The following is a 15,304-nucleotide window of genomic DNA, read 5'->3' as shown; positions in this document are numbered from 1 at the left end:
CCCCCCGTCATGGAGTTTACATTCTTGTGGGGAAGACAGACAAACAGCAAGTAAGCCAATAAATAGGCAAAATAAATTCAGATAATGATAAACACTGTAAAGGAATTAAAGCATGGTGATGAAAATGAAGGGAAGATTCATCTCAGAAGACCTCCCGGAGGAAGCAGCACTTACTGAAAAATTCGGTAATCTCAAGCAGTGACTCCCCATACAAATACTATGTGAAGGGCGCCTGAGTGGCTCAGCTGGTTAAACATCTGCCTTGGGCTCAGGTCATGACCCCAGGACCCACATTGGGCTTCCAGCTCAGCAGGGAGCCTGTTTCTCTCCTGCTGCTGCTCCCCCCACCCCCCAACCCCCGCTTGTGCTCTTTCATATAAATAAATAAAATCTTAAAAAAAGAAAGAAAAAATACAATGTGGGCCACATATATAAATTAAAATTTCCTAGTAGCCACATTTTAAAAAGTAAAAAGAAGTACGTGTAATTAATTTCAGTAATATTTTATTTAACCCAGTATATCCAAAATATTATCATTTTGATATGTAACCAATATAAAAAGTGAGATATTTCACATTACTGTGTGTGTGTGTGCTAACTCTGAAACCTGGTGGTGCCCCTTTACACTCAGTACATCTCAATTCCAATGCTAAATTTTAATAGTCCGTTGTAGTCCTAACAACAACAAGAAAAGAATTATTTAAAGAAAAAATTTTACACTGCTTCTATTTTAAAATGTAAATTAAGGGACACCTGGGTGGCTCAGTCTGTTAAGGGCCTGTCTTCCCGCTCAGGTCGGGATCCCAGGGTCCTAGGTTCCAGTCCCATATTGGGCTCTTTTTCTCAGAAGGAAGCCTGCTTCTTTCTCTGCCTGCCCTTCCCCCTACTAGTGCGCACTCTCTCGCTCTGACAAATAAAACTTTTTTTTAAAAGTGAATTAAAATTAAATAAAACTTGAAAATTCAGTTCTTCCTTTGCACTAGACGCATTTCAAGTCCTCAGAAGCTTCATATGGCTAATGGCTACTCATTTCCTGTGTTCGATGCGTGGAATGCAGGCCGCGAGGTAACCAGGGCTCAGCTCAGAGAGGTGGGCGGGACCAAGCCTGAGGGCCTCAAGAGCCAAAGTGAAATTTATGGTTTAATCTAAGTTCAAAGAAAACCCACTGGGAGCTTTAAGCCGGAGTGGTTGCCATCATACAACCACTCCGTGGAGCAGCGAAGCGGTGAAGAAGTGGGTGGATCCGAAGCGGTGAAGAAGTGGGTGGATCCGACTTACTGTGAAGGCAGGACTGAGAAGAGATTGGGGATTCACTAGAAGGGGTTAAACAGAGGGGGTGAAAACTCTAGAACAGAGTGGAACTCCCTAGGGAAAAAAGTGGGCCAAGCCCAGCCAGGTGAGTAAATGTTAATGGATTTGGAGGCAGGGGGTGGATGACTGGGGGAGGCAGGTGCCCGTGGGGTCCCCGGAGGGCATGAAGTCCAAGCGACCGTGGGGCAGCGGGTGGGGATGTCTGGTCTGGGGCCTCTGCGGCGCAAGGAGTTCCCAGGCCGACGCGAGGCCGGTGGGGTGGGCGTGGCCGGCTAGGGCAGTCCCGGCTTTTCCCCGCAGAGAAACTCTTCCACGAAGACCGTGGCCCGGCCCCGGCCGCCGCCACCCACCCCCTGCGTGGCTACTCGAGCGAGCTGCAAGTCGCCGGCGCCCGCCTGCTGCGACCCCTGCGCCTCCTGCCAGTGCCACTTCTTCCGCAGCGCCTGCTCCTGCCGCGTGCTGAACCCCGTCTGCTGAGCGCGCCCAGCCGCCTCCAGGGCACCGGTGACTTCCAACAGCGGTGCCTTCCTAGGACCCGGCGCGCGTACAGTTACTTAGGTTGGGGCGGAGCTTCCCGGAGGCGGGGCTTCCAGAAGACCTGGCTTGGGCCCGGCTAAACCCCAAATATATGTAGGCTGCTCCAGAGTGTGTGGCTGTTTCCTTAAAGGACCCCAAAGATCCCCTTCCCTTACTCCCGGCTCCTTCACAGCGGAAGACCCGTGGACTGCGCATGCTCTGTTTCCCGGGCATGGGAAACCCGATTTCCCGCGCCCTAGCGCTGCCGCCTCCTTAACCGCTCGTCCGCTTCTCTGCTGGAATCAGACGTCATCCCGACCTTTAAACCTGAGAACACGCCAAGTTGCCCGTCAGGAGTTCGCTATGAAGACTCACACATGGGCTGTGTCCTTCCACAAGGTCAGCTTTTTCAGTCCTAGAGCACGATGAACAATTATAAAGCAGGTTCAATACTCTAAACGCGGTAACATTTCACCACGTGTTTAACTTGTCTTCTTAAGGGTGGCACAAAGCAAAGTAGAAATCACATAACAAACCATACAGAACGGAGGACAGGACGTTAACAAACCGAAGGTGAATATCTGTGAGCGAGCAGTTGAGATAAGGCCTCACTCGGGTCTGGGTCAGCTCTTGGCGCTTGCTGTTTATTATGTTCAAGCATAACATAATAAAATAAGAAGGAGCTCTGTTCTTTTCAGACATCAACCAGGCAGCCTTCAGCAGCAGCTGGCTTTGAAGTGATCAGACAGAGCGAGGTCAGTGTCTGAGGAGTCTTCACAATTTGCTGCAAATATCCTCTTTTTAAAAGGGATTTAATCAGTCTTGAGCCTTTACAGACCTCCTCTGTTTCCGTTGGTTATCACTTCGGAGTGTGTCAAAAGCTGGTGCTGGTCTCAGTGATACCTGGTCTTGGCTGCAATGCCCTTAGCTGCTTCCATCACTGCTTGACACAGGCCCCTGCTTGACATGAGTGACTCCATCTTGCTCTCTACATTCTACCGCGGGATTCCTCATGACGAATCTGTAGGGGTCATACAGGAATCAAATATGTCTTAAGCTAGGTCAGCAGTACTAGTTTGCTAACTGTGGAAGAAAGTTAATCCAAATCATTCAATTGTATTTTCACTGAGAATCAAATAAAATCAAATAAATCTCAAATCATATGAAATGTCAATTGACATAAATCAAAGACCACATCGAATCCAAACAAGTTAGATACATTAAACTGAATCAAATAAAGTAAAATTAAGTAAGGATTAAATTTTAAAACTCCAACTCAAAGTCACATCTAGTCAGAATTAAGTCAAAAAGAAGAAAAACTAAATCTAAACTTTATTAAGGTAAGTTAACAGATCAACAAAGCAGTCAAATAAATGAAATAAGAATCATATTGCCAACTCTAGGCAGATCAATACAAAAATATGTATAGAATCTTCAACAGGGTCTTGGCACATCTAAAAAAGAATGGTGAGGGTATGGTTAATCAGTCTTTTTGTAATGTTTCCTACTTAAGCTTGAGGCTGCATAACATTTTAATAGCATGTTTAATATATGTAACAAAAATAATAGCTAAAAGCGATAGAAGGATCTCCCTAATGGATTCCAAGACACGTGTAGAGAGAGAATTCCTTTATGTATTTGATTTTGTTTATTTATTTACTTTCCTTTATGTATTTTAAAAGGTTATCATCAGACCATGAGCCAGAACAAACCATGTGTTTAAAGGATTTTTGTTAACAACTCTAGAGAGGAATATTTATTATATAAGTTTTGTATATTTTTGTTCAGTGCAGCGAAGTTAGTGTTAATGACTCCTGAGGCTGCTTTGAGAGGCCTGTGTAGCGTGCTCAAAGAGTTGGCTTCTTGGTCAAGGTTTTATGGGCTGCTTTGAGCCCTTCTAAGTCTTCATCAAAGGGTTTATCAATTTTGTTAATTTTCACCCAAAGTACTTCTGTTATTTAATATAAGATGTTGAAAAAATTTTATATGAATATTGAGACAAAGGTACCCATTTGGTAACATTACTAAATATTCACTAATAACATACAATATTTTAACACACTCATAATCTATGGTTATGATAGTATCATTCACTCTACTATGATTAAAGAACATGACCTCTAAGGGGCACCTGGGTGGCTCAGTCCGTTGGGCAGCTCAGGTCATGATCTCAGGGTCCTGGGATAGAGCTCCATCAACCTCCACATTCAGTGGGGGTGTCTACTTGAGGATTCTCTCTCTTCCTCTTCTTCTGCCCCTCCCCCTGCTCACAGGCTCGCTCTCGCTCTCTCTCTCTCTCTAAAATAAATAAATAAATAAATCTCAGAAAAAAAAACAAAAACATGACCTCTAAGAAGTTATTAGCATAAGTTATCCGGTTAAGGTGTCCCATGTCCAAAAGTAAATTTTCAATGGATGTTCTTGTTAAAGGAAAAAGATTAGCATTGATTTCTAGTTTATGGCACGTATAATCCATGTTATTAGAACCCTGAAATACCATCTTTTTAGATAGTAAATATCCATTAACCCATGAATGCGTATGTGTTGTCAGAAGCGCTGTACGATAATGTATTTGTTGTGGCACATCATCTGTATCATATGTTAATAAGCTTTGACCCCCTAAAAGTCTTAATAATGAAAGTTTACATTGTCCTGTATTGTCACAACCTGATCTGGACATGTCTAATTTTTTTTTCTAAAGATTTTATTTATTTATCAGAGAGAGAGAGGGGAGAGAGCGAGCACAGGCAGACAGAATGGCAGGCAGAGGCAGAGGGAGAAGCAGGCTCCCCTCCGAGCAAGGAGCCTGATGTGGGACTCGATCCCAGGACGCTGGGATCATGACCTGAGCCAAAGGCAGCTGCTTAACCAACTGAGCCACCCAGGCGTCCCTGGACATGTCTAATTTTAAGAGAGACTCCATCCAGTTAGAATACTTTTTCTTGTTACAGTAATGCTTCTGATATCATTCTGTGCTCTCTCCAGGAGGTTATTGATTCTGCAGTAATTATTTTTTAACTGTTCTCTTATGTAGAAATTTCTAAGATTAAGTAAATTTTGCTGGAGGGCCTGAACTTTATGGTCAATGTTATAGTTAAATTCCAGTTTATGGGCATGATAATCATACACGGTTGAGATAATGGAATGTGGTTCTCTGAATGCTGAGATGTTGGAACCTAAACGTCCTACTGGATTTAGTAGGGGTTCACATGTTTTTTAAATGCAGATAGTTCCTGCTTAAGAGTCTGGATGTCTGCTTTCTGAATTCCAGAGATAATTAAGTTTTCCAGTGGAAATTTCCACTGGAAACCACAATGGACACATGGCATTACCAACACAACACCCAAATTCAAGCCAAATGTTTGAACCTAATTACTTAACCCTCTGAGGACTGTATACTAACCTATGCCACAGATATTGGAAATAACCTTCCAAAAGGTACAACTCAATTTGTTCTATATACAATCCAAATATAAAATTTATGCCACAGAGGCTAGGAACAACCACTCATGAACAGCCCAACCAACCATCCATTGACAGGATTAGACTTAGACAATGTGTAGTATTCCAACATCCTCTCTAGTAATTCATGGGCTTTAACTATTGGGTGGTATACCACATTTGTCAAAGCTGACTCTTTTAGCTATGTAAATTGGTATAGATGAATCAGTTCTGGTTATATTCCCATAGATATGGTGCTGTACCAGCCATGTATTTTCCATGCCTTGTGTATCTGATGGTTGGATCAATGAAAAATATTTTTGCATACCTGGATCATTACGCATCACTAAATTTGCATTACAATCAATTTCCAACGCTTCCCACCACATTGGCGATTTTCCTTGTATAAATGAGGTTTTATTAACTAAAGGATAGTAAAAATGTGTTGAACCTAATTGTGATAGTGGACATATCAGTATGCTCTCTTCCTTAGTTGTGTCTTATCGGTTGGCTTTAGATTTTGGTTTTAAGGTAGCATTGTATGTGCCAATCATATTAAGTAATTTGCAGAAAGATGTGTCATAGGTAGGAATGGTGTTGGAGAAATTGAGTTGTGTCTTATTACCCTATAGGTGTGAAAAGACTTAAGGTGACTAGATTTATAGCTGCAATGCCCTTAGCTGCTTGCATCATTGCTTGACTCAGTCCCCTGACTGGCATGAGTGACTCTATCTTGCTCTCTACACTGCCTCCAAAACCAGGGCATGCAGACCAGGTAGACAGAAAGTAAACATTAAGGAACTTCCGGTCTTTGATCGTTTCCCCCCTTTTAAGAAGCTCCCCTGAAGGGACGCCTGGGTGGCTCAGTTGGTTGGACGACTGTCTTCAGCTCAGGTCATGATCCCGGAGTCCTGGGATCGAGTCCCGCATTGGGCTCCCAGCTCCATGGGGAGTCTGCTTCTTTCTCTGTCTGACCTTCTCCTTGCTCATGCTCTCTCTCAAATAAATAAATAAAATCTTAAAAAAAAAAAGAAGAAGAAGCTCCCCTGACATCCCCCCCCCAAAAAAAACCAAGAAAGGCTAAAATTCCATACACAGTCTCACTGGGCTTTCTGTCCTGGGGGATCTGCAGATAGAAATTGGGGTGGCTTGTTGTAACATGTGTCCCTGCAGCCAGAAGTCTCTGGCCTGAGGATCCTAGAGTTTTAGGAGGCTCCTAAACAAAGGTACCACTTGTGGCCATCCCTCTCTTTATTCTAGGGTTTAACAGAGGTTCTGGGGCCAGAAGGAATTTTTCCCACTTCAAGGCAAAATGAACACTGACCATTGGTTCCAGGCATTTTTAACTGTGATTGTCCAGAGTATGTGTTCCCAAGTAAGAAGCAGGAGTTCAGGAATACTTCTTCACCCCCCCCCACCCCAGCTCTGTCAGCCCAGTAACCAGGCAATGAGCCAAGGCTTGGTGAGTTGGCAGTAGCCTTTGTCCTGGTTTGCCAGAGGCACTGTCACCTAAAATGTCCCAACTGTTGCCTGAAATTCCATCCTGAGAGAGTCTTTGAATCTGTGAGAAACTGAATGCATCATTATATCTTTAGAAAGACCCTTAAAGCAGGAGCACCTGGGATACTAGGGGAAGAGAGGGGTGGAGGTGGGAGCAGGGTCTATGAGGAAGGACCAGCCAAGGTCAGGGATCATATGGAAACTTGAGGGGCAAGGGCTCCAAATGACATCATCTACTTTGCACTGTATGGCTAGGGACATCCCTGCCACTAGGGAGAAAAACTGAGCTGTCACCTATCGGTGCTCCCCAGCAACTGGAGCTCTTCCAATAAGAAATCAATGTAAACAAGAAAGAGGAGGGAACAAACAATGGTAGCCTAAGAAGATGATTTTGAAAAAGCCTGTGCTTGGGCACCTGGGTGGCTCAGTGGGTTAAGCCTGTGCCTTCAGCTCAGGTCATGGTCTCGGGGTTCTGGGATCGAGCCCCACATTGGGCTCTCTACTCAGCTGGGAGCCTGCTTCCCTTCTCTCTCTGCCTGCCTCTCTGCCTACTTGTGATCTCTCTCTGTCAAATAAATGAATAAAAATCTTTTTTTTCCACAGATAAAAATAACTATTTTTTTAATGAACATTTAAGTATTTTTAGTTCCAGGGGTACAGGTCTGTGAATCACCAGGTTAACACACTTCACAGCACTCACCATAGCACATACCCTCCCCAATATCCATAACCCCCCCACCCTCTCCCGACCCCCTCCCCCCAGCAACCCTCAGTTTGTTTTGTGAGATTAAGAGTTACTTATGGTTTGTCTCCCTCCCAATCCCATCTTGTTTCATTTATACTTTTCCTACCCCCCAACCCCCCACGTTGCATCTCCACTTCCTCATATCAGGGAGATCATATGATAGTTGTCTTTCTCCGATTGGCTTATTTCACTAAGCATAATACCCTCTAGTTCCATCCATGTCGTTGCAAATGGCAAGATTTCTAAATGAATAAAATCTTTAAAAAAAAAAAAAAAAAAGTTTGTGCACAAGAAAGATCCCATGAGACAGACTAATGTAGAGTAGTTGTCTCAGCCCTGATAAATACCATATTTCTTTGTCCTTAGACATGAGGATAGTGAGACTCAAGGATGAATGTAGATGAAGCCACCTCTCCTGGCCCAGTTGTCTACTTGGAACCTTCCATCTTTCTAACGTCTTAAAACTCCCTCCTTTCCAAGGACCTTTTCCCAACTAGAGACCCAGGTTATGCCTATAGTGATATAGCCAGTAGGGAATGGAGGAGGCAAACCCCAGGCCCTGGATTGGATAGAGCAGGAAGCACCTGAATAGATCACAAGAAAAAAGGTGAGCACTCCAAGCGAGGCTGGTGCCACAGTTCTGTGCATGGAGTAAGTTTCTGTGTTTCTCTGGGCTTCCATTTACTCGTGTGTAAAATGGGAAATAATCATTTTTACTGTTCTCATTATAAATCTGAGATACTGATGCTTCCTGTACCTTAAAAAGACAAGAAACACACATACATGCAGAGAGAAAAGCTTTCAATTGCTTGTTTGGTTCTGTTATTTAGGCTACACACCCATAGGGCAAGAACCTTTTGTTCATTGTACCACAGCTGCCACTGAATAAATGTCATCAGTAATGAGAACCCTGGGAACATATTCCAGCTGCTGCTGCTCCTGTGTTTTCCAGACTTTGGTCACCAGTCAGGCACCATTTGGCCTCTAAGAGTGAGGCCAGGCATGAAAAGCCAAAGATCCAGTCCATTAGTGGCAAAATCACTTGGCTGCAGGGCCTAGACAACTACATGGAAGACCAACCCATTCACTCATTTAGCAAATGTGTATTGAGCACCTACTATGTGCCAGGCATTGTGCCAGGTGCTGTGAATACTATGACCATTGTCCTTGATTAGAGGCTAGAACCATTGTTAGCATATGTGGCCTATTCCCTCAAACTCTCAGATGTCGCTTCTGTTGCCTCAGATCTCTGGTAGATTAATAATGTACCCAAGTGCTCCTTCAGCTTGAGATCCTAAGATTCCTCCACCTTCTCAGAATTCTTCCTCAAACTTTAGGGTCCTGATAACATGGTTCTGAGCTTCTGCAAAACCCTATCAGAATAACCAGAACTGAAACACATCCGTGGCTCAGACTTAACGATTCCAGCATTGTAGGATCCGCAGCTCCCCAACTTAACACACCATTATTCATTCATTCTCCCCCCTGGACCCAGACACGCATCCTCTTTCTCTCTCTCATACACCCACAGGGTGAACTCTGTCCTGGGAAGATTTGTTCTACTTTTATGGTTATTGATTCAGAATAATTTCTTCCTCCAGGGTATAGCCTTCAACTTGTCTCAAAGTTTTCACAATAGAGCCTTGGACAAGTTATTGACTTCTTGAGGCTACTTAAGGCTTCTTGGCTTCTTGAGGCCACTTTCCCATTTGCAAAATCATTCACAGTGTTCTGATTGCAAACAACAGAAATAATTCTGCCTAGCCTAAGCAAAAAATAAAGGGGGGAGGGGCTGGGCAGTAATCTACTGGAGTGAACTGGGGAAACCTGAAAGAACCAAAGGAAAAGCCCTATGACAGGCCTTAGAAAGGACAGCACCCTAAGGGCTGCTAAGGAAGCCAGGTCAAAGAAACCAGTAGACATTGTCTTCGGGGCAAGACCACAGGACAAGTCAGCCCCAACCACTTCAGTTCCTGCAGTTCCAATTCCCAGGAGAGAGGATCTGATTGAACTGAAATGGTGCCCAGGAACGCGTGGTCTGTTTTAATTAACAGTCTCACAAACACTATTTGTAACAGAGGAAGGGTATTCTCCAAGAGAAAATCAAAGACAGACTTGCTGGGGGGTAAAACCTGCAACTGGCCACTATGAGAGAGCTGGACTCCAGATTTATTAGCAGGATCCTTCCAACCCCAGAAATCCTGCATCATAATCTGAATAATATAATCTGAAGCAATGGTTTATTTTGCTTTGCTTTAATTTCAAAGAGGTACCCTTCCTCAGTTGAAATCTTAAGGGGGAATCCTCGTTATATAATACACATTAAAGCAGTTTTAAGTTAGTAAAACATGATAATGATGCACACAAAAATTTGAAATTGGGGAATCGAGATTAACAGTTGTCCCCTAGGTCAGCCTCAGCAACCAGTTTGTTTCTGTCTTGTTTTGGTTGCACAGTACTGACAAAGATCTAACTCACACGGAGAAGTTATTGCAAAAGGTTTTAACAACTCACCCTGCGATCTCTGAACAATCTTCTATTAAAGAGAAACAGCAAATCATTTATTTCTAAATCTGATCCAGGGGATTGCCAATGTGTTAAAATCTAGTGCATCACACATTGAAACCTGCAAGTTTTTACTATATCTTCTAAAAGTCTTCAATGTTTTTAAAAGTAGAAATTGAAGCGTATGGTTCTACAGAAATAAGAGGCTTCAAAAACCATGGCCTTCAGGGCCTCAAACCCCTTCCTGGATTCTGGACCAGAGACCAACCTAACTGGCAATCTTTGGCTCCTTATTGTAAGAGCCTTCATCTGTATGAACAGCCACAGATGTAACATCTCCACCCAGTGTCAGGAAGTTACCCACCAGTCATACAGTAGAAGCTTTATAGAAGATTCTAACTGCAAGAGCTAATTTCTGTGTGTGAAGGGGGCAGGATAAGTAAAGAAAGGAATTTGATTGTAACTCAGTGAGCCAAACCACTTGTAGCAAATTTCAGATTAGTCTGAAATAAACTTGCTCATCTCTTTCTTCTTGGGGGTGGGGTGTGTGTGTTGACAGGATTGAGGGTGGGGCAGGAATAGCCTTTGTTTTATTGGTAAAAATCATCAAATGTTTATATTTACTCCAGAAAGCTTTTTCCTAATGGCCTGCAGAGACTGTAGCTGTTGCCAGCTCTCCCCACTGGCTATGGGAGCTGTAGAATCTGGGAGGTGGCACCACCTAGTGGTGGTGGTGATGATGACAATGATGATGATGGTGGTGCCTCCTTGTTGCCTGGGAAGCCCAGCAGACAGCTTCATTCCTTAAGCTCTGAAGGTCTCCACACTCTCCAGAACCTGTCTTTAGAATTCCTGGACCCAATGGCTGCATAAACTGCCAGAAAAAAAAATAAAAGACAAATTCCAGAAAAACTAATATAATGATAACGATGATGATAAAAAAAATAACTTACCCAAGTCACCTAATTTGGTGAGATCACATTTGCAAGCCTTTCGGTGCACTGATTCCTCCCCAAATCAAAAAGCAGAGCCTTGTGACTTTGGGGAAAAGGTGTGTGTGTGTGTGTGTGTCTCCTTTCCATTTTAATAAAAATTCAATCTCAGTCCAATTTATTTTTTAATTTTTGAAAAATTTTAATTCCAGTATAGTTAATATACAGTGGTATATTAGGTTCAGGTATACAATAGAGTGATTCACTAATTCTTTATATTCCTCAGTGCTCACCAAAATAAGGGCACTCTTAATCCCTTTCACCTGTTGCACCCATCCTTCCCCACCCACTTCCACTCTGTTAACCACCAACTTTTCTCTACAGTCAAGAGGTTGTTTTCTGGAAATAAAGATTCTATTTATTTATTTGACAGAGAGAGAAACAGCCAGAGAAGGAACACGGGCAGGGGGAGTGGGAGAGGAAGAAGCAGGCTTCCCACTGAGGGAAGCCTGACCCAGGGAGCCTGACCTGGGGCTCAGCTCAATCCCAGGACCCCAGGATCGTGACCTGAGCCGAAGGCAGACGCTTAACAACTGAGCCACCCAGGTGCCCCTGGGTTGTCTCTTTTTTGTTTCTTAAATTCCACATATGAGTGAAATTATGTGGTATTTATCTCCCTGTGACTGCCTTATTTCCCTTAGCACTTTACCCTCTAGATCCTTCCATATTGTTGCAAATGCCAAGATTTTATTCTTTTTATGGCTTAGTGATATTCTGGTGTGTGTGTGTGTGTGTGTGTGTGTGTGTGTGTGTGTGTGTGTTATGTCTTCTTTATCTATTCATTTATTGATGGATGCTGGATGCTTGGGCTGATTCCATAACTCCATAACTTGACTTTTGAAATAATGCTGCAATAAAACATAAGGGTGCAATATTCTTTTGAATTAGTGTTTTTGTAGTCTTTGGGTAAATACCGAGTAGTGGAATTACTGGAGTATGTGGTAATTCTATTTTGAATATTTTGAGGAACCTCCATACTGTTTTTCACAGTGGCTGCGTCAGTTTGCACTTCCACTGATGGCCCACAAGGGTTCCTTTTTCTTCACATCCTTGCCAACATTTGTTTTTTCTGTTTTTTACTTTAGCCATTCTGACAGGTGTGAAGTGAGATATCTCATTATGGTTTTGATTCATATTTCCTTGATGAGGAGTGATACTGAGCATCTTTTCATGTGTCTATTCATGTCTTATACCCATTTTACTTTACTTTTTCTTTTTAAAGATTTTATTTATTCATTTGACAGAGAGAGACACGAGAGAGGGAACACAAGCAGGGGGAGTGGGAGAGAGAGAAGAAGGCCTCCTGCCGAGCAGGGAGCCCGATGCAGGGCTCGATGCAGGGCTCGATCCCAGGACCCTGGGATCATGACCTGAGCTGAGGGCAGACACTTAAACGACTGAAGCACCCTGCTGCCCCCTTATGCCCATTTTAAAAATTGGATTTTGTTTTTAAATTATTTATTTGACAGAGAGAGATCACAAGTAGGAAGAGAGGCAGAGAGAGAGAGGAGGAAGCAGGCTCCCCGCTGAGCAAAGAGCCCAATGCGGGACTCGGTCCCAGGACCCTGAGATCATGACCTGAGCCGAAGGCAGCGGCTTAACCCACTGAGCCACCCAGGCGCCCTGGATTTTTTTTTTGTTGTTGTTGTTGAGTTCTATACGTTCTTTATATATTTTGGATACTAACGCTTTATTGGGTATGTCATTTGCAAATATCTTCACACATTCAGTAGATGGTCTTTTAGTTTTGTTGGTTGTTTCCTTTGCTGTGCAGGAGCTTTTTATTCTGACGTAGTCCCAATAGTTTATTTTTGCTTTTGTTTCCCTTGCTTCAGGAGACATATCTAGAAGAATGTTGCTATGGCCGATGCCAAAGAAATTACTGCCTATGATCTCTTCTAGGATTTTTATGGTTTCAGGTCTCACATTTAGGTCTTTCATCCACATTGAGGTTTTGTGTGTGTGTGTGTGTGTGTAAGAAAGTGGTTTGGTTTCATTCCTTTGCAAGTAACTACACAGTTTTTTCAACACCTTTGTTGAAGACTCTTTTTTCCGTTGAATTTTCTTGCCTCCTTCATTGATGAGTGACCATATAATCATGAGTTTATGCCTGGGCTCTTTATTCGGTTCCATTGATTTGTTTCTGTTTTTATGTAGCACCACACTGTTTGGGTTACTACAGATTTGTGGTATACCTTGAAATCTAGGATTGTGAAACCTCCAATTTTGTTCTTCTTTTTCAAGATCGCTTTGGCTATTTGGGGTCTTTTGTAGTTTCATACAAATTTTAGGATTGTTTGTTCTAGTTCTCTGAAAAATACTATTGGTATTTTGATAGGGACGGCATTAAATCTGTAGATTTCTTGGGTAGTATGGACATTTTAATGATATTTGTTCTTCCAATCATGAGCATGGAATGCTTTCCATTTGTTTGTGTCATCTTCAGTTTTTTTCATCAATATTTTACAGTTTAGAGTACAGGTCTTTCATCCCCTTGGTTAAATTTATTCCTAGGTATTTTATACCCTTTGATGCAATTGTAAATGGGGATTGTTTTCTTTTTTCTTTTCTTTTTAAATTTATTTGACAGAGAGAGACACAGAGAGAGAGGGAACACAAGAAGGGGGAGTGGGAGAGGGAGAAGAAGTCTTCCGCTGAGTAGAGAGCCTGATGTGGGGCTTGATCCCAGGACCCTGAGATCATGACCTGAGCCGAAAGCAGTCACTTAACAACTGAGCCACCCAGGCACCCTGGGGATTGTTTTCTCAATTTCTCTGTTACTTTGTTATTTTTTCTTCTCTTTTTTTCTTTTCCCTTCCCATTATTTATCCCAGTATCTATCAACATACGGGATTCTGCATATGTATGCACGTCAGAGGTTGCAAAGGAAAAACAAGAGATGGGGCCTGGTGAGAAGGGACAGAAGTGCTGCACCTGGAGAACTGGGAAATCAAGTGGGGGGGGGGGGCTTAATGAGGGAAAGGGGACAGTTAATTCACTGATGAGCCAAGGGCTGACCTTTTGGAATCCCAAGGCAGCCTGTTTCCCCATTTTAAATGATCTGGGAATTAATTGATCTCCGTCTGACAGAGCATTCCCCACGCCCACCACCCCTGAAGGCCCAATACCCCCAAGTAATCCTCAGTAGTTTCACTCAAGCCAGAATCATGGAATCCTGCACTTGCTGACACCTCTGGAGGCCCTGAGACCTACCCACCCTCTCCAGGATGCCTCTAAGGTTGTTTCCTCGCGTTTGCCACAGAACCAGAGCTGCTGCTCAGAGCCTGAGGCCATGTGCTCTGTAATTAGCACAATATCACACTAACCGTGACAATTGATTGAGCAGCTACTTCGTGCCTGGGTGATACCAAGCTCCCACATTTACTACTTGAGGTAGGTATGATAAATGAGGGGACTGGGGCTCAGACGGGCTGAGTATCGCGCGTAGACCTTACATCTCACTGCTGATTCACTTCCAGCCCACCTTAAGCACTAGGCCACTGAAAGCCTGGTATGAGATTCTATCTGCCTGGAGCCAATACTTTATAGCAGATTCAGCCCCAAGGTCTTTTCCCATTTTCTCTGTTATTTTCCTACAACCTGGTGTCATTTCTATCTCCTCCACCTCAGCAGGACTCTTGAAATTGCCAGGGACAGCTTTGTCGTTGTTCACTTCCCTAAGAAGTCCGGAAGGTATTTCTAGTTAGCAGAAAGCCTAGATTCAGGTCCTCCGGAATGTGTCACTCTGTCCCCCAATTCTGTGGGGATGTCCCCCTCAGGTAGTTTCCCCCTAGTGGGGGCAAAGAAGCAGGTCTGGGCTTATATTCTTACCAAGCCTAGCAGCCCCACTGAAGAGTGTGCCTTTTCTTCATTTTCAGGACAGATAGGTCTCTTTTGCCCTTGTCATCTGCTGTGCAACAGGCACAGAGGCAAATTATAGGGCCCAATACCAGACCCACTGAATCCGAAGCTCTGGGGGTAGGCCCAACAATCTGTTTCAATAAGCTCTCTACACGGTTCTGATGCACACTGGGTTTAAGAACCACTGGGTTAGGGAAAGCCCTTTACTGGAGTTACACATAAGCCAGCAGTTAGTAGGAAAGCAGGCACAGGGGCGCCTGGGTAGCTCAGTGGGTTAAGCCTCTGCCTTGAGATCAGGTCATGATCCCAGGGTCCTGGGATCAAGCCCCGCATCAGGCTCTCTGCTCAGCAGGGAGCCTGCCTCCACCTCTCTCTGCCTGCCTCTCTGCCTACTTGTGATCTCTGTCAAATAAATAAAATCTTAAAAAAAAAA

General features: G+C 43.6%; 1 protein-coding gene across 6 annotated transcripts in view; it reads left to right on the top strand.

The window, feature by feature from the left end:
* The window catches only part of ASIP (agouti signaling protein), a 138,435-nt gene extending 135,440 nt beyond the window's left edge, over positions 1-2,995 (top strand). For 4 of the 6 annotated variants that reach the window (XM_059133496.1, XM_059133495.1, XM_059133500.1 and 1 more), the window contains 2 exons: positions 967-1,065; positions 1,612-2,995. In XM_059133496.1, coding sequence (XP_058989479.1) covers positions 967-1,065; positions 1,612-1,788 — 276 coding nt within the window. In that variant the 3' untranslated portion in view covers positions 1,789-2,995. The remainder of the gene's footprint in view (positions 1-966; positions 1,066-1,611) is intronic. The other 2 variants (XM_059133501.1, XM_059133502.1) reach the window with 1 other exon arrangement.
* The last annotated feature ends 12,309 nt before the right edge of the window (positions 2,996-15,304 follow it).

Source organism: Mustela lutreola, chromosome 9 (genome assembly GCF_030435805.1).
Source record: "Mustela lutreola isolate mMusLut2 chromosome 9, mMusLut2.pri, whole genome shotgun sequence".
Classification (NCBI taxonomy): domain Eukaryota; kingdom Metazoa; phylum Chordata; class Mammalia; order Carnivora; family Mustelidae; genus Mustela; species Mustela lutreola.
This window is presented reverse-complemented; position numbering and strand designations above follow the sequence as displayed.